At 41.4% G+C, this 24,971-nt stretch overlaps 1 protein-coding gene across 3 annotated transcripts; it reads right to left on the reverse strand.

Moving 5' to 3' along the window:
* Nucleotides 1-420: 420 nt before the first annotated feature.
* On the reverse strand, nt 421-24,846 carry CSTF1 (cleavage stimulation factor subunit 1). Of its 3 annotated transcripts, XM_061631210.1 has the most exons (8): nt 24,327-24,846; nt 23,316-23,493; nt 22,161-22,352; nt 20,049-20,244; nt 18,031-18,308; nt 12,554-12,751; nt 10,927-11,317; nt 421-1,262 (listed from the first exon to the last, which is right to left on the reverse strand). In XM_061631210.1, the coding sequence occupies exons 2-8, from the start codon at nt 23,433-23,435 to the stop codon at nt 1,003-1,005; spliced, it is 1,635 nt and encodes a 544-aa protein (XP_061487194.1). In that variant the 5' UTR covers nt 23,436-23,493; nt 24,327-24,846; the 3' UTR covers nt 421-1,002. The 3 variants fall into 3 exon arrangements, with proteins under 3 accessions (XP_061487194.1, XP_061487193.1, XP_061487195.1); XM_061631209.1 differs by having other exon boundaries at nt 23,316-24,846; XM_061631211.1 differs by lacking the exons at nt 22,161-22,352; nt 23,316-23,493; nt 24,327-24,846 and adding an exon at nt 21,795-21,967.
* Between the last annotated feature and the right edge of the window lie 125 nt (nt 24,847-24,971).

The following is a 24,971-nucleotide window of genomic DNA, read 5'->3' on the forward strand; positions in this document are numbered from 1 at the left end:
TATGATAATCTTAGGAAGAGCATCTTCGAACGAGGATTTGGCATCAAGATGAAGATGGGTTTTCTTTCAAAAAGCGCTGTTAATAATCTTATTTCTTTCTAGATGGACTTTTCCATCTCAAGCCTTTGGGAACAGGGCAGGTTAAATTCCAGTTTAAAAACAAAACAAAAAATCTGTCACTTTACAATCCATCATGTATGTCAGTGGCAAGATATTTTCTCCTTAAAAATCACCTTCAAACCTACCTCAAATGAGGGTGGAAAAAGCAAGCAAGCAGTTGCTCAACGCAAGGCCCTAAAAAATTACTGGCATTCTGCGATAACAGTATTTTCCAACCCTGATTTAGATACTGTACTCCTTATTGGGAATACAATGTAGACACAGGATAGTAGCCAATTATGAGAAAACTCAGACACACCATACTAAGAATGAGTTTTAATAAGAGAACCTTAAGTATCTACAAATAAGTAAAAAAAGAACAAAAGCATGGTACAAAATTCCAGATCAAAACTCTAGACCACTTATCTTTAACCTTGGGTCCCCATATATTGTTGGACTACAACTCCCATCATCCTTGGCCATTGGCTTACACTGGCTGGAGTTAATGGGAGTTGTAGTCGAACAACTTCTAGGGACCCAAGGTTGAAGAACACTGCCCTAGACAATCAGAAGACTGGGAAAAACACGCACAACAAAACAGCATTAACTGTGCATGAAATGAAACATAGCAAAGAGTTTAAAAAAATATAAAGAAGGCCATGCTGTGCTACCAAAAGTGGGCAACCTATCCTATGAAACTTACACAATTAGCTAATGAAAAAAATGTTTTAAGTTGCCCTAGTTGTTTTCTACACATGGTCACAACTTTTAAAACTGTCCTTTTAGTAGGGATTTGTTTTATTTCTTGAGAAAACGCAGTCCATACTACTTAAATTCAGTCATGGTAAAGCTTTTAAAATAAAAAAAGAATAAAATTGAGGCAACTATTTTACAGTTGCCACTTCAGTCCGTGGTTGATCTTCGGTACCAAAATCGAGCTCTGTAGTCATCACTGCAAGTCATGAAGCCAGGATTGGTAGGAGAGTGGACAATACAGCGAACTATGCTGTTATGCCCCAAGGAAAGAAGATTCCGTCGCTCAGCTGTTCGTGAGTCCCAGCAGCAGAGGCTAATGGTCCTTTCATCTGGAAGAAGCACATAGTCTTCCGTGTGGTTGAAGACTGCCTGTGTCCTATGAACTTGGCGTCCACTCAAACCAGCTCCTGCACGGGTAGCAACATAAATACTTAGTATCAAACTATGTATTTAAAGAAAGTATTGCTCTTCCCACTCTTTGCCAGCTGACCCCACATTGGCAAATATGAGAAAAATCCAATCAAAAATCCAATCAAAACTTTCTCTAATAATCAACAGAATCTTTATCAGTAAATTCAGAAAGGGGCTTCATAAAAAATAAAAATCCTTGCTCGCCTTTAAGCCTGCACAGAACAACGCCGGGCCAGATTCAAAGTGTTGGTACTAACCTACAAAGCCTTATACGGCGCGGGACCACGATATCTGTCGGAACGCCTCTCCCGTTATGAACCGGCTCGTACACTACGGTCTGCTATGAAGGCCCTCCTCTGGGTCCCGACCCATAGGGAGGCCCGGAGGGCGGTGACAAGATCAAGGGCCTTCTCAGTAGTGGCCCCCGAACTATGGAATAGTCTTCCCGAGGAGGTGTGCTTGGCGCCGACACTATAATCCTTTCGGCGCCAAGTTAAAATCTTTCTCTTCTCTGAGGCATTTTAATTCTATGTTAATGATTGTAATGTTTGTAATTTGATCTTAGCTTATCCAGTTTTTTAGATTGTGAAATTTGATTTTAGATTGTGATGTTTTTGTATTTTATTGTATTTATGTTCACCGCCCAGAGAGCTATTGCTAGTCGGGCGGTATATAAGTTTTAAAATAAATAAATAAATAAATAAAATAAACTCAGATCCTTGGGTGTTCAGCAGCTCCAAGTCTACCACAGAAAGTACTCTACTCCAAATTAATAGTACCTGGGAGTTGGACTTCCTCAGATGAACTGGGCACACTCATACTGGGAAATACATCTTAAGATATGCAAGGATCAGGCCATGAAAATGTCAACACTTTGAAATGTAGCTGGAAGCTATGACACAGCTCGTGCAGTTGCTCAGTACCGAATGCTGTATCCCCCACTACACAATTCCTAACAGAAAGCAGTCTGCAATATTTCACACAACTGAAGCTTCTGAATGCTCCCAAACAGCTACCTATGTACAGCACATTGCAGCAATCAAACGGGAGGCTGAAGAAACATGAATGATGGTTGTTAAGGGAACAGTTGTAGAGTAGATGATAGCAAGTGGTAGCGTATTCTCTGGGCCTCAACTGCCACCTCATTACCTATTTCCAAACAGGTAGCCGTATTAGTGATGGGGAATTTTATACATACATACATATATAGCTAATGGGGAATTCAATATACATAAACAATAAGCAAAATGTATTCTTTTATAAAGCTATAAAGGTTCATAACATTTTAATAGTTTAGTAGGAAACCAGATCTTTTTCTTTTTGGAGCTATCACCCCTGACCATGCTGGTTTGTTTGGAACTATTTGTACTCTGAACAATTGGTAACACTGAACAAACACTGAACATCCCTGTACTCTCCAAGACGTAGAAAGGATTGCATTAACTAAAATGCTTAGCTCACTGTGAAAATGTACTTTCATGTGAAGTACCGAACATTGCCAAATTCATTGGAACACCAAATTCACTAGAACACGATGCAGAGAATTTCAGTACCTATTTCTCTGTAACATCTGAATTGGGAGAGGCCGTGCAAGCCCTGGACTGGTGCCTTGACTCTGTGGTGGGCTGGATGAGGGCCAATAAACTACTTCTGAAACCCATCAAGGTGGGGTTGCTGTAGGTTGATGATTCCCAAGTTCGGATAACTGGTCAGATGCCTGATTTGGATGGGGTCATACTCTCTCTGAAAGAGCAGGTTCACTGTCTGGGGGTGCTCCTGGATCCATCTTTGTCACTAGAAGCCCAGGTGACCTCAGTGGCTAGGAGTGCCTTTTACCAACTGCGGCAGTTTCTGGACCGGGATAATCACTGTTGTTCATGCATTGGTAACCTCCAGGCTGGATTACTATAATGCACTCTAAGTGAGGCTGCCCTTGAGGTTGATCCAGAAGTTCCAAAATTTAGAGAATATCAACCACTACCATTTACACTTGTCTGGATTCAATTTTCAGACTATACACTCTCATCCAGTTAACCAAAAGTACAAAACCTTGGTTCACTACCAATACTGATGCTCCTCAATCCAATGAGCAAGAAAAAAATAGAAGGATGCCATCCACATCCTGATCACACCTCAGTCCAAGAATTATGCATGATTGTTTCATGGCCTCATAAAAATGTTAAACGATGGAAGAGATGGCACCGAGTTGTGGCACTGCACAAGTCAGTTCCTACAGTGCTATCACACACTTCCCTATCCCCCCCCCTTCAGAACATAAGACCACTAATGAATGGAACCTGGCAGGACTATTACATTTATCAAGTCCCACATTCAACAAGATTTGATTTTCTGCCATACCAAAGACAAGACAGATGAGAGATCTAACAGGAACAACGCAACTGTAATCCCCCTGTCTGTGTGAAGAAATGATTGGCCACCAGGGCTATTAGGGGAGTCTTAGTCTTGGGCCTAGGCTGAAAACCAGACAAAACAAGGCTTTAGGAAATTTGCTTTATATTCATCCCAGAAAGCAGACAGTAATGGTGCAAGTGTCAATTCAATCATCTCACCCTCCCTCCAATAAGGCAAAAATATAAGAATAACCATAAGAACATAAGAGGTTGCTGGCTCCGGTCAATAGCTCACCTAGTCCAGCATCCTGTTCCACAGTGGCCAACCAGATGCCTATGAGAAGCACAGAACCAGGACCTAACAGTACACTCCCCACTTGAGATTCCCGGCAACTGGCATTCAGAGGCATACTGCCTCCGACAGTAGAGGTAGAATACAGCCATTATGGCTAGTAACTTACCCTCCATGAACTTGCCTAATCCTCTTTTAAAGCCATCCAAGTTGGTGATCATCACTGCTATTTTTTAAAAGAGAACTTGCAAAGAAGTTGTCATTTTCCTCAATTGCAATGAAGCTGCTGCCGCTACTACTGCTACTGTTATTATTATTAATTACCTGCCCTCCACCCAGAGTGGGTTACAACTGTTTAAAATACATCATTACAAGAGAGTTGCTTTTTTTAAATAGCAACTTCATATACATAGCGATCTACAGACAGCAGATAATGTCTATAATCCACGCTACGAAGAGCCTCACGTTCTGTAGTTCAGCCTGCTTTTTAAAAGATGCAAGAATGAGGTATGTTCCTGGTAAGCTGACTTTTTAACAGTTTCCAGCAACAACAGCCTTTCCCATTTGGCTTTCAGCAATTGTGACAGGCAAGACCTATATTATATGAAGTTCATACAATACCATGAAAGAGGAATAAATTGGCTAATGGCAATCCAGGTAGTTGTGATAAGAGGTTGCCAATGGTGGTTCCAGATGAGATTCTGCTCTGTGGCATGATTATAGGTGCAAGCAATGTTATCTATAAAGTGCAAAGCATGTAACAGCAGGCTGTACATGTTTCAGTCTCTGGGTGGGATAATGCATGACATTACCTCTCATACCAATCTGAATAGCTCTGTGAGAAATTTTACTGTAGCTGTGACAATAGCAGAGGAAAGGACTCCTTGCCACTATTATTACATAAACCTCTACTCTGTCATGTTCTGCAAGATTATAGTTGCACAACTTTTGCTACCTGTGCTTATATGGCAATTTCGGTGCCTTATACCAGAGAGATCCTACAGAAAGGCAGAAAACAAGGATACCAAGCAGCTACTGTGTCAATAACAAACCTCTCACTCCAGAAGCCAATAAGCTAACTAACTGCAGCTGTTGGCAACCATGGAGAAATCCTCCTAGAAAGAATTCTAAAAACCAACTGGATCCCATCAGGATCTGATGGGCCCATCCTAAATGTTTTGTCAGCTGTGAAAGCACTGAATCTGTGTCTTTGCTAAGTAATGATTTATCCATAACCAAAGCCAGTAAATTTGGGAAGTTTGGACTAGAACAATCCTTATTGCACTGACCTTACTATGATCATTAAAAGAATGTTTAAAGCTAGAGGGGGGAAATAGGACTGTTAGATGAGGAGGAATTAGGACTAAATTAGATTAAGTTATAGTTCTAAGGTATTATTTTATATGTAGCACATTCTTCCCCAAATTAAATTAAGGCATTACATTAAATAATACTTTTATGGTGTAATCCTATGGCCCCTAGGAGACCATCTCAGGGGCCGTAAGATATTGCTTACTGCCCTCTCTATGCTGCTGAAGATCCTCCCTGATCAGCGCTGGAGTTTTCAACCACCACAGCTGCTCTACTAGTGATAGAGATGAAAATGTTTGGGAGTATGTCAGGACAACTAAGGATTCACAGGATCCTAAGGCTTCCTCATTCTCTCCAAGAAAACAGAGTCAGAAACTATGTCAGCCTGAGAGACAAGTTCTTTCCACTGGAGGCAATGGGAGGGAACCAAGAATAACAGTCACAGCAGCAAGCTGGCATGGCTTGGAAATGGTAGTAGGTATGGGGCAGATTTCTCCCTCCCCCCAGTATGATTTTTCTATTAGTATTGTGACACATTATATACACTTTTTTAAGTATTCAAATTTCACCATCTAAAAAAAAGAAGAAACAGGAAAGCGGTAGTCAAACATTCTTGTTGGTTAAATCTGAGTTATAGTGGAAGAAGCTGCAGAATGTGGAGAAAAGTTTGAGAATAAGATTACATCAGAAATTCTAAAAATTAGTGTGAAATTGAAAAATTAAAAGGAAGCTAAACAGATGATTGTTACACACTTGGAAAGAAAACTAATATACACTAAACGGCATGTACAGACATACATAAAAACAGGATTTGGCGGGAGATGCACAAGGAGTCCAGCTTCTCCCACTCACCTTTCATTTCTATTGTTACCTGAAAAATTAATTCACTAATTAATTAATTTAACTTGCAGTTAAAGAACGTACCTATAGCCAAGAGATATTTCTATCAAACTTTAGAAAGTAGGGAAATTGGGCAGCTTTAGTGAATGCACCAGTGGAGCAGGAGACCAACCTCCTCTCTGAGATATTGTACTGCCCTACAAATGTGTCAAAATGCAAACACAATTTGGCTTGGTCTTTCACAGTCCAATCCACTTCCTGTGTAGCTTGGAAGAATTTGGTAACATGTACCTCTGAGCATATGGTGAGTGGTGGCAACACCTGCCATCTCCAAAGATAGAGAATTATATTTTTGTATGTTTGTTGGTGTTCTTCTTACTTTGCTTCTTTCCTGTGTTACTAACATTTCTACAGAGAAAATTTTATTTCCCTCATTATTCATCCTAGAAATCTGTGTCAAATTTATTTTCATTAATTTCAAAGCCTTTTTATTAGTCAATGTTATATGATGGCAAAGCTTGGCAAAGTTACTTTTTTTGAACTACAACTCCCACCAGCCCAATCCAGTGGCCATGCTGGCTTAGGCTGATGGGAGTTGTAGTTCAAAAAAAGTGACTTTGCCAAGCTCTGTTTGATGGTGAAGACAGCCTTTTGTGTTTCAAAATGGAGATTATGTTCTATTTCTATTTTGGGTGCATGAACAGTTGAATTTGAAACTGCAGTTTGATGTAATATCAGACTGATTACAGTATGTTGCTACTTCAGCAATGACTCTAGCTGTTGGAAAAAAGATGCATGTTTTCAGCCTGCTATGTTTAAACCAAGCCATTTAAGGCAAGGTGGGCACAGTCAATTAAAAACAGAGCACACCTAGAATTTTGCTAGAATGTATTTAATCTCCCACTGTTTTATCTTGTGCAAACTGAGACACTCCTGATATCTACTGGAGACTATTTTCCATAATAGTCAGTACCATTATTCCACAATTATGTTTGGAGTTTTTTAATGTAAGTTTTGCAAAGTGTTGCTGTACTTCACATATTCACAGAAATAGAAACAAAAGAAAATGATTTCCTATAGGAAACTTCACTAAAATTGCAAAGTAAATCAGACATATTTAAAGTGACCATCTGTCTTAATAATGTTGCTTCCTCCCTGCTAAAACAAGATCAGTACAGCACATGTCTACTTTCTATTATTTGGGCTGATTGTAGGTGTTGCTACCACTCACCATATGCTCAGAGGCAAATGTTACCAAATTCTTCCAAGACCAACCCAAATTGTGTTTGCATTTTGACAAATTTGTAGGGCAGTACAATATCTCAGAGAGGAAGTCAGGTCTCCTGCTCCCCATTCACTATAGCTGCCCAATTTCTCTGCTTTTTAAAATGTGATAGAAATATCTCTTGGCTATAGGTGCATTCTTAAAGTGCAAGGTTTTTTGCCTCTTAGCTTTTTAATCCGTGAGGTAAGAAATGGGATCCTGTGCAAATTTGCTGAGAATGGATTGATCATTTGCATGCTTATTGAGTTCAGTGGGATTTACTCCCCTGCAATCATGCTTAGGATAGGTGAAACTGACCACAGGGGATGAGGAGGGGAGGAGGTAGGGGAGGAAGGGCAGAGGGGAGGAGGGGGAGGGGAGCAGGCAGGAGGGGAGGAGAAGGACAGGTTTGATCATTTGCATGTTTATTGAGTTCAGTGGGATTTACTCCCATGCAATCATGCATAGGATAGGTAAAACTGACTGGGGGGGAGGGAGGCCTGGAGTGGGCAGGGGAGGGGGAAGAAGGAAAAGGGGAGGAGGAGGGAAAGGCAGGTCTGATCATTTGCATTCTTATTGAGTTCAATGGGATTTATTCCTATGCAATCATGGTTAGGAAAGGTAAAACTGACCATGGGGGAGGAGAAGCGGGAAGGAGCGGATTGGAGATGGGCAAAGGAAGAGGTGGCTGTATAATAAGAAACATTTTTTTAAAATGTACTTGCTTCCAAACCGATCCAACCTGACTAATATAGCTTTCAGTGTTGCTTCTTATCCTGTGCTTCAGGAGAAATGCTTGACCGTTTTTTTGAAGCTGTTGAAAACACTGCTTGACAGTTTATGCATATAGAAGTTACTTTGGCACCCCATCCAATAAAGTTAAAAAATAACTCTCAAGAGAAGAGGTGAATTTGTGATGTCACAGGCTCTAGCCAATCAGCACTGTATGCAGTCATCTTTTCCTATAAATGGACAAAACTGTATTCCCGACTCAATATTGGACAGACGGTATGTCTGACCAAATGCGCCAAGTGATCTTCCACAGAAGCTCAACCATAAACAAGAGAATGAGGAGCAGGTTGCAAGAATTAGTATCAGAAGGAGGAGATTTTTGAGGAGAATAGAAACATAGCCCAAAGAATTGATGGGTCCCTTAACTAATTAAATATGCTAAAATACCCAGTTAGAAAAATAAACTGGCACTCGTCATGGCCCGGGTGAGGAGTACATCTTGACAATCTCTGGCATGGACAATTATGTAATCCAGGAGATGCCAGTGCTTCGACCGAGGGTGCTTCCATGATGTTTTAAATGTATCTTTCTGGTGAAAGAGTGTGTTTGTGATAACAAGATTATGCTCTGCACATTTAGTCAGAAGTAGAATGCCATTCAGGTTGCTATTGCCAACTCCTTCTTTCCCAATGATTTCTGGCCATAAATCAAAATCACACCCAACTCTTGCATTGAAATCACCCAGAAGGATAATAATTTTATCCTCCTTAGGTATCTCTGATAAGATGGTGTCCAGCTGGGTATAAATTTTTCCTTGATGTCTTCATCAGCATCTAATGTTGGTGCATAAGCACTTAGAATAGTTGCCTGCTGGTTTTTGGCGAGTTTTAATCGGAGTTGAGAGTCGTTCATTAATGCAGTAGGAACTTCTGACAAGAGCTTCACAAGATCATTTTTAATAGCAAAGCCTACTCCATGTATTCGTTGTTCTTGTTCAGGCAGTCCTTTCCAGAACTTAATGGAAGAACTGGGAGAAGTACAAGTACACTGGCATCCCAGCTCTATACAAAGCCTTAAAACTCTGTCCTCTTCCAACAATCTCTTAGCTAGATATGATATGGTTATTTTAATAGTTAAATTGTTAAATGTGTCCATTAATTAACACCAATGAATCAACCAACTAAATTGGTTGCAACTTCTGAAGAACAAAAACACGAAATATCAATACTGCAAGGGGCTTGGATACACTTCCTTGTTCACTCAATGAAATATTAAATAAGAGATGGCTAACCCATGGCCCTCCAGATGTTGCAGGACAACAACTCCCATCATCCCTGACTATTGGCCATGCTGGCTGGGGCTGATGGGAATTCCAGTTCAACAACATCTGAAAGGCACAGGTTAACACGTCTTAAATACTGTCGTAAATACTGAACATTTACTCCAGTATAATGTAGCAAGACTTTAGTCCTCAAATATTTGTACAAACTATGTGTGTCCATTACCTGGTAAATAAAACTCCTTCATGATTCTGAGACAGTTGGTCTAAGGGCCTTTAACCTTACTAAGGTTTATCTACTTCCCAGGTATGGGCTGCCTATAAACAACTTTCAACGCTCTTAATAGAGTGAGATAAAAATGTCAAAATATACCACCCAGAAATAATGCATTATTATTCACAGTACAAGATACTGCGAGGTCTGAAGTTTACCTACACATGTTGCTTATATGGAACCAGTATTGCTTTAGAGTCTCATGCATTAGATGCACTAGTTTCTAGCACATGATGCCCATGAAGAAAAGCATCTCATTCAAGATCTTCAATATACTCTGATAAACTCTAATGACTGAAAACATTAATAAACTCATACTATTCATGTGAACCAAAATAGCTGTTGCTTACAACATACAAGGGCAATAAGAAATGTTATCTTAGAAAGAAACCCAGTAGTGTACTAGATGGCTTGTAGATAAGTCTACCTAGTAAGAAAACAACAAATTACAAACTTCAGATCAAGATAATGTACTGTTTTCCTACAAATGACATATTCCAACTACTCAAGAAGGAAGTATGTAACAGATATTAAGTAAGACTGTAAGAAGAGCGGTGCCAGATCAGCCCAAAGGCCCATCTAAACCAGTATTCTGTTCTCACAGTGGCCAATAATCAGATGCCCATGGGAAGCCCACAAACAAGACCTGAGTATAACAGCACCCTCTCCGCTTACGATTCCTAGCAACTGGGATTTAGAGGCATATTGCCTCTGACAGTGGATTTATGCCAGGACTTGACTGCACCCTGCTGGTTTAACATGTTATAAACTGAAACTGAAATTGCAAGATATGCAAGTTCTTACAGAGAAGTAAATTCAAATAGTTTCCTAATTTTTGAGGGAATTCTATGTTACTGCAGCAGCATCTCATATTGCAGGTGTGGGGACAAGTACTGAACTCAGGAAGCAGGCCATTACAGCCCCCAATTTCATGAACGGAAGAGCTTACATAAAATGATAGGAATTTGCTCAGCCAAACAAAAAATGCACAAACATCCCTACATTTCTGTCCAATTCTTCTCCCATTAACATCACTCTTCTGTGCTAGTTAATCTGAACTAGGTGAGCAAGGTGCCTGCATACAAAATTGCTTTAGACATGTTCACAAAGCAACCTTCTGATTTTAAGCCAAGGAACAACGGTAGAAAAACTGTGATTGCCTCAAATGTAGCTCAGTTTTGTGTGTAGCAGAAAATCATCACATGTATCACAGAACATATTAAAACACATTTAACCAGATGTGATGGCTGATAGGATCATGGCTAAGATTATGAGAGAGAAAGAAAGAATGTATTATTCAGGGCACAGTCTACTCACCTGTATATTTGACCAGTGTTCTCCCTGTAGATATCTCCCATAGTTTAGCTACAGAGTCCTTTCCACTAGACAGGATATATTTGGAATTCTTGGAGAAAATGGCAGAACAGACTTCAGCCCCATCGTGCGCTTTCTCAAACGTAGTGATACAACGATTTGAAACGCCATCCCACAATTTGATGCATCCGTCTTTGCTGCCTGTTACATACATGTTAGCACTTGCATTGTAATTAACTGAGCATATGGCATCAGTGTGCTGATCTTGAGGATTGCAAGATACAAAGCACTGGAAAGTATTAACATCATACAGTCGCAGGGTAGGATGCTGGGTACCAACAAGAATGAAGTCTCCAGAAGGATGGAAAGAGATAGATCGCAGCATTTCTGCTTCCTGTTTAGTTGGAAAATAGGTGATTAATGTTAAAAGGCATCTTCCTATTAGAACAATACCGAAGTTGTGCTGGCCACAGTAAAGTACACAGAAGATCATTGCTATCTAAAGCAGTCAGACAAGACTCATTCAAAGGGAAATCACACAACAAAGTGACAGATTTGCCAAAACACATACAGAATAGTTAAGTGCTCACAGAAAATTCATAAGTGGTGAGATTACTACAGCTAAAAAAAAAGGTTCTGAAGAAAAGGAAAATGTGCCCAAACCATACCTTTTAAAAAATCAATTATTTCCCACTTTGTATATTCCCAAAGACTATTCTCACCTCCTAAAGATTCATGCTCTGAAGCAATTAGCAAGACTAGTGTTAGGGAACAGAATCTGAAGTGTTTAGTTCTGCTTATGGAAGTCACAAACCACTTCAGATCTATTGCGGTCTTGTTCCAGTTTTTCAAGGTGGGATAAGCACTGCACTAATGGATTGGATGATCAAATTTTCATGGTGTTCAATGTTAGTTTCTTCGTAAGTGAAGAACCTTGGCAGGTGGTTAGTATGAACATAGAGAAGCCACTTAATTCTTTCCCCGGTCATTTCCCAGTTGTATTGGCCTTCCCAAGGGGCAAAATATATGGAGACTCCACATCTTCCCCCTTCCCCCTAAAAACAGAGATTCTTTAAAGATGTTTTAAGATTTTTTTAGTGTTTTACCTCTTGTTTTCCTGGTCTCTTTCATGGAGGATGGGCAGGAGAGAAATTTAAATTATACATACACGCCACCTTTCAGGATACAAATCCTGAAAGCCTACATTTAAACCACACACACAACAATCAGTATCAACATATAAAAAACCTTAAGGCTGAAAGGGACAAGTTTAATCAGTTCTGCCCTCCGCCACTCTGCTCTTCCGCTGTCAGCAGCAGTTGCTGACGCTGCTTTTCAGTTTAAAAAGCCAGGGGGAAAGAAAAAGAGAAGTCCATTTCATAGCTAGTTTGGCTACTAGACTTAAAACTAAGAAGCTTGAATAGCTTTATCTAGAATATCGTTTGTGCTCTTATGATTGGAAGTTAGAAACTGATTTTTTTTCTGAACCCCAGGATGGACTTAATTCTGCAAACACTGGCACACACCATTCAATACCGTCAACAAGGCTTCCAAAGTCACTTCCCCCCCCCCAATATTAAGGCCAGTTACTTTTGCTAGTCCTTATAAAGTTATGACTAAAGTATCAAACCTGGATGTATTTGAAGGCTCTTTTGGCAGATGGTTTTGAGTAGTCAAACAATTTAAGTGTGTAATCCCTTGAACCAGAGGCAAGGATTTGTTCTGTTGGATGGAAAGCTAAACACGTAACCTCATCCACGTGATCATAAAGAGTCCTAATCACAGGGTGGTTCTCCATGTTCTGCTGAGCTGTTTCATTCATCATAACCTGAAGAATACATTTTGAAACACAGTAGAGTAAGCACAGCCTTTTAGCTACATGAACTAAGACACAAGAAAATACTGCACATTTATCTGGATGGAGTTACCTTCATGGAGGACACAAAAGATCTGCATCTTTCCCCAGCTGTTTACGCAGTGCTCTTAAAGTATGTAACAATCTTTCATACATATCCAAACAGCTCTTTGCAGAGAGTAATTAATAACCTATCTTACAAGTGAGAAATGAAACTCACGAGATCAGGACTAATCCAACCTTTACATGCCTGTGGCTATGCTAGCATTAGAATCAGTTACCAGTTCTCCCTGCAGCCTTCTGTGCCCCACAAACATCTACAGTTTGGGAGAGGGCTGTAGTGCGAGAGGGAAATCAGTAAAAATTGCCTCCCTCCCTCTTTTGCCAATGTCAAAGGAAGGGATCTTGGTCCCATCTATCAATGAAAGAAACTTGTATTTGTGGAAGCCTAGCTAGGATCCAAGCCTATGTGGATTACATAGTAACAGATATATAAAAAAGGTTATTTCACATATTCAGAAATATTACTTTATATCTGGAACGCTCTTTGTCAATAAAAATGGACAAACTCGTACTAATAATATAATTATCAAGGACAAACTCATACTAATAATTTAATTATCAAGAAATGTTTATCACACCAATGTTGTTTTCCATGAATAAAAGCTCATTATAAAATCCAAATAATTTTGAAGGCAGAACAAGTATGTATATTTGTTTTCTAACCTTGTGACTTTACAGTTTTATTTGGCAATGCAAAATACCAACACAGTTGACACTACTCACATTGCATGGGGGACTATGTTCCAGAAGGTCCATGCTGTTAGAAACAATGCACCACCCATGGCCTTCTCCAATAATCATAAAGATCAATCAAGTCTGTACAGGGGAAGGTGGCCCATCAAGTATCCTGGTCCTGAATTGTTCCACAGATTCTATGTCAATTACAGGACCTTGAATATGGCTCAACAGCTATTAGGTAGCCACTGCAGTTCCTTAAACACAGGTGTAATATGTGTAAATATATCACCCCAATTTCAGTGATTATGGGCAGAGGGAAATATAGCCATGGGGAGATGGGGAATTACCATAGAAGATGAGATCAAGGTTATCTGCGCCTTGTTCATTGCTGCTACTTCTCTCATGGATGGGTTCCTCGTTGCTCATCTGCTGTGTCCACTGGCCTGTGTGTGATGTTGTTTAACGCCAGATCGGTACACAGTAAGACCACTCTCATCCATGATTTGATTGTGGATGAAGGTGCCGATTTGGTATATATTACCGAGACCTGGGTGGGTGAGCTTGGAGGAATTGATCTAACCCAACTTTGCCCACCTGGATACTCGCTGCAGCACCAGCACAGGCTGCAGGGACGGGGGGGGGGGGAGAGGAGTTGCTGTGGTCTACAGAACTTCCATCTTCAGTCACCAGGAAACCACTCTGTCTTGGAGTTGGTTGTGAGGGCCTGCACCTGGTGCCGGGCCGAGGAGACAGTAAACTAGGGTTGTTGCTGGTATATCATCCACCCTGCTGTCCGGCAGCTTCTCTGACTGAGCTGGCAGAGGCTGTCTCAGCTGTGGTGTTGGAGGAGCCCAGAACAATAGTGCTGGGTGATTTCAATGTCCATGCTGAGGCTGCCTCTAGTGTTCCGGCTTGGGACTTCATGGCCTCCATGATGACCGTGGGGCTGTCTCAAGTTGTTACTGGTCCAACACAGGGCAGGGCACACCCTCGACTTGGTTTTTGCTCCAGATGGACGAAGGGGTGGTCTAGAGATGAGGGGGTGGATGTCACCCCATTGTCATGGTCAGGTCACTTCCTGGTGAAGTTTAGACTTATGGCTCTGATCCTTCCCTGCAGGGGTGGTGGACAGATTAAGATGGTCCGCCCCTGGAGCCTAATGGAATCCACAGGATTCCTGAATGCCTGGGGTAGTTCCCAGTAGATAGAGCAGGTGACCCCGTTGAAGCCCGTCATACTGTGGAACAGTGAGGCGTGTCAGGATCTTGACACGGTTGCCCCCGAGCTCCCTGTCTGGCATTGTAGAGCCCAGCTTGCACCTTGGTACACTAGTGAGCTAAGGGCAATGAAACAGGCTGGACGACGGCTAAAATGCAAGTGGCGAAAGACGTGCTGTGAGGCTGATTGGGCATGAGTAACACATCATAACTGTGCCTACTGTGTGGCCATGAGGGCGGCGAAGGCGGCCCACTCCTCTGCCTCCATCTCATCCTCAAGTAGCCGTCTGGTGGAGCTTTTCCATACTGTCAGGGGTCTGCTGACATCAACTCCAAGAAATGGAGTTTTAGACCCTTCGGAGGCCCACTGTGACCAGTTTGCAAGGCACTTTGAGGTAAAGTTGCTTGCCTCCGTAGCAGTCTTGATGCACCATTCACATCTACTGTAGTCCCCAATGAGGTGTCCAGTGCAACGTCTGCTGCAACCTGGGAACGGTTTCAGTTGATGCAGCCTGATGAGGTAGACAAGATACTTGCGATGATGCGGCCAGCAACGTGTCCTCTCGACCCTTGCCCTTCTTGGCTTATTAAAGCTTGCCAAGGGGGTTTGATAGAGTGGATCCAGGGTGTGGTCAATGCATCGTTGCAGGAGGGAGTGGTTGCAACCGCCTTGAAAGAGACGGTAATCTGACCACTCCTGAAAAAGCCCACCCTAGACCCATTGGTTTATGACAACTACCGACCGGTTGCAAATACTCCCTTTTTAGGGAAGGTGATTGAGAGGGTTGTGGCGCAGCAATTGCAAGTACTCTTGGATGAAACATTATCTTGACCCACCCCAGTCTGGGTTCAGGTCTGGTTATGGGACTGAATTGGCCTTGGTCGCCCTAATGGATGACCTTTAATGGGAGAAGGACAGGGGGAGTGCGATCCTGTTATTTTTACTTGATCTCTCAGTGGCTTTTGATACCATTGACCATGGTATCCTTCTGGGCCGACTTGGTGAAATGGATATTGGAGGTGCTGTTTTACAGTGGTTCCGATCCTATCTCCAGGGTCACCCTCAGAGAATAGCATTGGGTGACTTTCAGCCCCCTGGCAGTTGTACTGTGGGGTGCCGCAGGGTACCATCTTGTCCCTGATGCTGTTTAACATCTATATGAAGCCCTTGGGAGCGATCATCAGGAGATTTAGGGCGAGGTGTCAGTAGTATGCTGATGATATCCAGCTCTATTTCTCTGTAACATCTGAATCAGGAGAGGACGTGCAAGTCCTGGACTGTGGCCTGGACTCGGTAATGGGCTGGATGAGGGCCAATAAACTGAGTCTGAATCCCAGCAAGACGGAGGCACTGTGGGTTGCTGGTTCCCGAGTTCGGATAATTGGTCAGTTGCCTGCTTTGGATGGGGCCGTACTCCCTCTGAAAGAGCAGGTCTGTAGTCTGGGGGTGCTCCTGGATCCATCTTTCTTGCTAGAGGCCCAGGTGACCTCTGTGGCTAGGAGTGCCTTTTACCAGCTTCGGCTGGTAAGACAGCTGCGGCCGTTTCTGGACCAGGATAACCTGACCACTGTTGTCCATGCACTGGTAACCTACAGGCTGGATTACTGTAATGCACTCTATGTGAGGCTGCACTTGAGGTTGGTCTGAAAGCTGCAGCTGGTGCAAAATGCGATGGCAAGAATGCTCACTAGAGCAGGGTATCGCCAATATGTCACCCCGCTGCTGAAAGAATTGTACTGGCTGCCCATTTGCTACCAGGCCAAGTTCAAGATTCTAGCTTTGGTGTACAAAGCGCTATACAGCTTGGGACCAGGATACCTGAAAGACCATCTTACACCTTATATACCCACTTGATCACTGCGCTCTGCAGGTGAGGGCCTCCTGCAGATACCATCTTATCAGGAGGTTCGTTCTACACAATATAGGAAACAGACCTTTAGTGTGGCGGCACCTACTCTGTGGAATTCCCTCCCCTTGGAATATTAGGCAGGCGCCATCTCTACTATCTTTTCGGCACCTTTTGAAGACTTTCCTCTTTCAACAAGCCTTTTAAGTTGAGACCTATCCCAGTCTGTGTCTGTGTTAGAATTGCTTGTTAATATGTGTTTTTGATAATATGTTTTTAACCCTTTTTTAAAAGATGTTTTGAAAGCTTTTTTTTGAAAAATGTTTTTAATGTTGTTTTGTTTTAATGTATTTTAAGGCCTGTTTTATGATGTCTTAAAGTGTTTTTAGCGTTTCTGTTTGCCACCCTGGGCTCCTGCTGGGAGGAAGGGCGGGTTATAAATCAAATAATAAATAAATAAATAAAGCTAGGTACTTTGCTCAGCACTCTAGTTGCTGCATTCTACACTTGCTACAGTTTGTGAACCAAGCACAAAGGTAGAGCCGCATACAGAATATTATAGTAATCTAATTGTGAGGTTATCAATATGTGGACCATAGTGACCAGCCTATCCTTGTGTAAGAAACAGCATAGCTGACATACCAATCGAAATTGGTAGTAGGCTCTCTGTGCTATAGAGGGGACTTGGGCCTCTAAGTACAGTGATTACGTACCTGTTTCTCAGAGGGAGTGCGGACATCCACAGGGTTTTTGTTTTATCAGGATTCAGTGTCAGTTTATTGGTCCTCAATCAACTTATGACTGCATCAAGGCACCAGTTTAGGTCATACATAGCCTCTCCCTAATTCAGCTGTTACAGAGAAATACAGCTCGGTGCCATTAGAAGGCTGCTGGCACCTCACCCCAAATCTCCTAATGACTGCTCCCATCATCATCATCATCATCATCATATTTTTTATCACCATCATCACCACCACCACCACCACCACCACCACCACCACCACCCTTCACCCAAAGGTCCCAGGGCGGGTTACAACAATTTTAAAATACAGCATTAAAAACAATTAAAACCAATTTTAAATTACAAAATAGGGTGGGTCCTAGAAATATGCATCTCAGGTGTCAAAGGACAGGGTAAAGAGGTAAGTCTTCAGCATTTGCCAAAAACTGTACCATGAACTTGCCAGATGTAAACTAAATAGCACTGGAGACAGAATAGCATCCTGTGGCACCCCACAGCTTGACTGACAGAGTAACTGTGATGCAGTCACCCAAAGCTACTATCTGGAAACGGCTCCACAAGTAGAAGCTGAACCATTTCCCTCTGTTTTAGGGTCATTGTCTCTCTTTGTGTTAGCTCCAGAGGACCCTAAATCCAGTGAAGAAAATGTGAACATTTATTGACAAATGTGAACATTTATGGATTCATTACTATTTGAGCATTTACCTCAATAGGCATAGCACTCTTTGCCAACATTCTCTCTGTATCAAGTATTTTGATTGAAGCATCAGCTGATCCTGTAGCTATTAACTGTCCATCTCTGCTATATGTAGCTACACGACATGGTCCTTTGTGAGATGTGACATAACAGGTCTCATATTCAGAAGCCTCTGGGGACATTGTCTGTACATCTGCATCGAACTCCAAGTCAATCCCTGTGCCAGGAGCTACTGTATCAGAGCGCCCAATTGCATACTGAACAGCACTATCATCATTTTCCATTCCTGGAAGAAAAGAGATTACAAAAATCTAGGCCCAAACTTTAAGCAGGCAAGACACCAGTTACTACAATAGTTTTCAAGCCTACTTTGGAAAGTCTTTTGAGAGGAGGGGGGGATATCAATATGCTGCTACCCATGTGGCTTATCAAGTAGGCTTGTTTGTTTATTAATATACGATCACAGACCCAATCAAATCAAATAGTCAATAAAACATCAGAATAGTTATCAAGTAGAATTTCAAATCTCACTTCAACACCATGTTCATAAGCTGGACTGATGTCCCAATGAATGAATGTATAAGCATAAATGCACATTTAGGGCAGCAATCAAAATTCTGCTCTTAGGAAAGGAACTTTCAAGTAATTAATAGCATAATCCTATGCAAGTCTAATCAGTAAGTATCTCCCATTCAGTTCAATGGAACTTGCTCCATAATATGTATGTACAGGACTGTGGCCTTAATTTACTAAGTCTAGATCCAGCCCTTCATTCCAAAGGAGCCCAAGGCACCAAACAAATCAGTAATAAAACAGTACAACTAAAAACAATCAGTAATAAAAACAGCTCTAACACAGGTGCAGACTGGGAGAGAGATCATGTACTACCAACTGACTTTTTGTTTAACTGAGAAGCAAGAACTAAGGCTAATTTTAAGGGGGGGGGAGAGCCCTGTTTGTAAACACAGATCTACAGTCAGTTTATTGAAAAAAACTGATCCTGGTGCCCACCAGATATTGGCTTGGTTCAGATATAATGCAGGAGCATAGCTTGGCATGACACATGTGAGCCTTGGGTTTGCACACTCCATCCCTTCCCTAGCTCATTCTCTCCTGCATGTCCTATTTTGTGCAAACCATAGCTTTATCATTCCATTCAAAGTGGGCCAACAACTTTATAAAAACAGTAGTCTATCTGCAACCCAAAATTTGGGAGTAAAAAACAAAAAGGGGAGGAGGGCTTGTTAATGCACTACCCACCCAAGTTTGACATTACATCTGAATAAAGTAACTGGTGCGTCACTTTTTTTGTTTAGATAGATGGCAGAGAAGCATATAATAAAAAAACCTTTCTCACTATACCTCAACTGGAAGCATAGGGAAGCCTCAGAAAGTTTGTAGAAGTAGATCATTGTTTAATAGCACTATACCGCTAATAACTTTTATTCCCTACGAGGAGCTCACCTGTGCAATAGAAAGGCTCCCTAAAAAACTTCCAAGGTGAAACAAAATTATTCACAACTGTGCCCCTCTAGTTTAGTTTTCTTAACACACACAAACAGGTGGGCACCAATTCATCTTCACTGCACAGTGAAAAACTGTTAGCAGGTTATTGGAGAGTTAAGGTGTAGCATGATTGCAAATTTATCAGACCAATACAAAAGCTGATCTACTTTTGCAATGTAATTGAAACACAAATAACTGCAATGTAAGACATTGCATACATGTCTTTGATGCTTTATATCCTACTCCAGGCAGATTCACAGGATATGACTGTTCATTTTATATTTTTCTTTAGTAAAGTATTATTTGCTCTGGGGCATCTGTCAGATTAATTTGCTCAGTATCATTTTAGAAGACTGTTCAGTGACTACAGAGAACTTTCATGATCTAATTATCCAGAGACAAAAGAAATATTTTGGTTACTGATGTTCTGACATGCCATCTAAAATAGTGGTCTAATGGTGTCAACAATATAAAACTAATGGCACATTCTGGACCTTAAGCTCAAGGTTTTACAACTTACCCAATTTAATAAGATGCAATAACTGTTCGGAGGGTGCACATACAGACTGTGGCTTTACCTCATTTATCAGACCATTAGCAATATTGATATATCCATCATATAGCAACTGACTGATAATCAGCTTGTAAAGTTGGTGCCTGTCTTTCAGGCTTACTTTTGGTCTATACATTGTGAGCAATGGCTGTCTTCCAGCAGTCTGAAACAAAGAGAAAATAACTACTTACATGTGTAGTACGAAGGCATTTATGTTTACTTTTTATTTTTAAAAGAATTTATATACTTCTTTCTTCAACAAAATATTTCTTTAAAGTGCTACTAAAAACAAGAACAAAGCAGCAAGAATTCAATAAATAAGCAATCAATGAGATAAAAATAAATCAGAATAATCTATAAAAAGATAGTATCAAGATATTTAACCATGAGAGTTAAATGTAACTGCCAGGTTGAGAGGCAGCACACCTCAGAATGCCAGTTGCTCACATCCAAGCAACAGGGGAGGGCTACTGCTTTCATGCTCTGCATGTAGGCTTCCCAGAGACACTTGACTGACCACTGTTGGAAACAGAATACTGGGCTAAATAGACATGAGGTATGATTCAGCAACACTATTTTTGTACTTTGGGATGACAGGGGAGAGAGAGAAGAGAACAAAGTTTTTAAAAGCTTTTTAAAGATCTGGAGTTTACGGATGTTAGAAATAAAGTTTACTGTTTGGAATTCAACGTTGTCTCTAAAGAAACTAATGAAGATATTAGTGATAAAGTTATCAACGTCTTGGATAATTTTCTTGACTGGAATGATGTGATGGAGCTTGACATAGAAAAAAATCTATGGAATTAATTACAAATATGTGACAATGGAAAAACTCTTAAGAGATGAGCCAGTGCATTTTGTAAAAAAGAAGAGCAGAGAAGTGACTTTACAACAATATTTCAGCAACATATTTAGAATTGATGGCAAGGACATATTTGTGAAGGGGGAAATTCCCATCAGACTCTTATTATATGACTATGGCTATGACAGCAAGATCATCATGAGATACTGATAATGGATGAGTGGATACTGAAACCACTGGATTTAACAGGACTATTGAAGATGGAAGATGGAATTAATACTGATAATGAAAGAATGGTTATGGAAATTATTGGACCTAATAGATTCGACGAGATGGATTAATTGATATGTTTATTTGGATTATGGCTATGACAACAAGATTATTATGGGATACTGATAATGGAAGAATGGCTACTGAAATTACTGGATTTAACAGGATTATTGAAGATGGAAGATGGAATTAATATAGATAATGGAGGAATGGCTATTGAAATTACTGGACCTAACAGATTTGAATCAAGATGGATTAAGCGACATGTTTATTTGGAGAAAAATGGAAAGATATATCTCTCAAGGAATTGATATCTCTTTTGGACTTTTTGTGGAAAGAATAAGGTAATGTTTATGAGATTTGATGATTAATTAAGGTAACTACTGGAGGAAAGTGATTTTGTAATATAATTTTAGAGACAGGATTGTTATATATTGTAGACCTATGGTTGATCTGTGACAAATCGGAAGTCAACATTTTTTTTTTGTATAATTGTTTTTGTTTTGTGTTTTTTTTTTTTTTGGAAAATTTGAATAAAAATTAATAAAAAAAATAAAATAAAAAGCTTTTTAAGAACATGGCATACTCCATGTATGGTATCAAAACGAAGTTATTTACAACGAAATCTTATTCATATTTACTTGGAAGTCAAGTTCCGCTGTGTTAGGCAGAGCGCACTCAGAAGAAACTGTAGGGAATTGCTGCTTCACATAAGCAGGCTACCCCAATCTACCTCTCATATTCATAGCACTCCGCGACACACAGACGCTCCCCACTGCATCCACGTTCCCTCCTTTTCTTGACTTCTCTATTCTATTATAGCCATTGCCCCCGCTGAAATGCACGCTTTCTCCCTCCCAGAACAACGAACCTATCATGACAAAGATCGCGGGGCGGGGCGGCTTAAAGGGAAAAGCAGTGGATCCTCTGGCCTCCCACGTGCAAGAAACGGCCAAGACAAGACCTGCCAAAACTGTCGGGCCCGAAAAGCTAAACCGAATTCTTACCAGCCCGTCTTTTGGCCTTGGTCGATCTCCGCTCAAAACGGCTGCTGGAAGCCCGACAACGTCGATAGGAGGCTGGGCCGGGAAAGGCAGCAGGAGCGGAGCAGGCGGAGGTGGCGGCAGCAACCTGGACCGAGGGCCGCTCCGTCGAACAGGCTGCTGCATCGGACCTCCACACATCGATTGAAGCCGCAGCTGGAAGGAGGGGAAAGCGAGCCCTGGTGAACTTACACGCATGCGCCAACAGTACTATTGAAATACGAGCCCGGAAAAGCCTTCCAGGGATAGACTATTGGTAAAAGTTTGCCACGTGGAGCTTTCTGTAGCGCTGCACCTCCATCCTGGGGAAAATATTTTGTTCTTGTCTTTCCGGCTATCATAAGATGATAGAGGCACAGAAGCCTTGCCAGGAAAAAAAAATCGCGAGCTGAAATCCAATTTACGTTAAGGATCAATATCAAAAAATTGTGCAAAGCAATTATAGTTATGTCATTCAAAATTAAAGGAGCTGAGGTTTAATTTAAGAGATGATCAATTCTGTAAAGCCTAATCCATAATTCTGCTGCCACTTCCAGCAGAAGATTCCAAAAATTTAACAAAAATAATACTGAAAATTATAAGTCTGAAAATTAGACCTCCTGGGCTTTGTTTTCTGGCTGAAAGTAGGGCAGTATACAGTATCTGCCCTCCGTCAGCTCTTCATATCTAGAGGTGCACTGCCATTCTAAAAGATATGAAACAGATGGTTGAGTGCCATGGCCCTGTAAAATAAGGACATAATGTACACTAGTGCTCAGACAGTGTGAAACATGGGGTGGCCTCCAAAATAAAGCACATCCCTGGTATTCTTGCTTACAGGCACATTTATCCAGAGGTAAACCCCAGTGAGTTTAATGGGAAATTTTCCAAAGTGAGTAGAGTTGCAATTGTGAAATCTAATCCTTTGTATGTTAATTCAGGAGGTCCTACTGAGTTATTCCCAAATATGCAATGGACTGCAACCTTAGACAATGGTGCAGACAGAAACGAACACTGTTCAATGACAGAAAATCTCGAGAATGACCTTGCAGCAGAATCTTGGGCATATTCGCTTTGACAATCTACTGCAGCTTGCCCCAATACCCCACACCAACAATCTCATGGAACAGTTCTACTTACATCAGCCTCAAGAAATGGCAGTCGCATTGGCTGTGGTTCATTGGTAGATGAAGCCATGTTATTCATGCCCCATGGAAACTGCCGCCTATCACATGGTGGAGTGATACGATGACTTGTCATTCTTCTTCACAGTTACACGTCCTTCACACTGCCCTCTTAAATTCTCTGCTGGCTTGTCCTCAAGAATTCAAATATATGTAAATGGCCTTTATCTTGGAAGGCACACATTAATCTTATGTCTGCTCCTGTTCCCCAAAGTCACTCATATCCTGTCATGGTAGTTTTTCAAAATACATAGACAGCAGAGTGTGCATCTTAAGGGCATGGTTGTCTCTATTAACAATTCTGTTGTATAACACAATGACTGACTGCCAGCTTGATAAGATAAAGGTGCAATGTCCATCATATGGAGTTGACTGTTGTGGGAAATTTAACCTTGCTCAATATTCTTTCACATTTGTCCTGCTAACAGAAAAGTCTTTCAGCAGCAAGTTGTTCCTTATTTGGTACAGTAGCCTAATAACCAAATTGAATAGATCCCTTGGGGTATTAAATACCACTGCTCTGATAAAAAAGTGGTCAATGTTGCCTTCACACATACCCTTTTCTGATGCCACAAACTGTAAAACCGATCTTATAATCAGTGGGAATACACAGAATCATAGCATCCATCTACCCAACACCGCCTGTTCCTCTTGGGCTCATACAAGAAAACAACAGTCCAACATTCTCTTTTGGAGAAAAACTCCAGTTTTAAATTTGATCTGGATGCAAGAAGAGATGTGCTATGTCTTCTTTGTGCGAATGCTACCCTTCACCTGGAGATCACCAATGAATCAGAAGTGTGCCCTACTGGCTGGGTGACCACACAGTCCTGACAGTTGCATATAACTGCACATTATTAAAGATTTCAAAATGGCCATTCACAGTCTTTCACATTTGCCTGATGAACTCATGCTTTGGGGACAGCCACTTCCTGTACAAAATGGCGGCCCATTAACTGTTTTTTACCTTCACCACGGAGGAGCAAAGAACAAGTGGAAGCCACTGTTTCCGGCCCAGCCCTGCTGGCCTGTCATTCCTTTCTTGAAATATGCAGTGACATCTGGCCACTGTTACAAAACTGAGATCCAGTTTCTTCTTGTGCTTTCATGCAAGTTTCACTGGCTGATGTGTCACCCACAAGGGCGCCGCAGTGTTGCCAGCTGCCCTCATAAGGGACATAGGAACTACCTCACTCAAATATTAGGGTAGAGGTTTTGGTCCTCTCAGTCTTGGCCTCATTCCATCACACTCTGATGAAAGAAAAGGAGGCGACTAAATGCTCTGTGGGGTTGGCTGTGTGGTTAACTCGATACGCCACTTGCGTAAGAGAAAAGAGCAACCAACCCGTCAGGGACGGTGCGACAACTTTACGTAATCAGCTCGTCTCTAAGAGAAGTGCTTGCGTTACGTTGACAGCGCACGCGGGGAGTATCCTGGCTGGCTAATCTCTTTCTCTCTCGTTCACCGTTTAAAACAGCGGAAAAGAGCAGCCTCCACTTTCCCTTTTATTGCGCATGAACAAATGATCAAAACCCTCGAGATTACAGTTCGTCTTCAGCGAAGACGGTTAAGAAGCCAGCCAATGGGCGGGCGTTGTTATGGCCTCCAGCC

Source organism: Rhineura floridana, chromosome 6, assembly GCF_030035675.1.
Source record: "Rhineura floridana isolate rRhiFlo1 chromosome 6, rRhiFlo1.hap2, whole genome shotgun sequence".
NCBI classification, from domain to species: domain Eukaryota; kingdom Metazoa; phylum Chordata; class Lepidosauria; order Squamata; family Rhineuridae; genus Rhineura; species Rhineura floridana.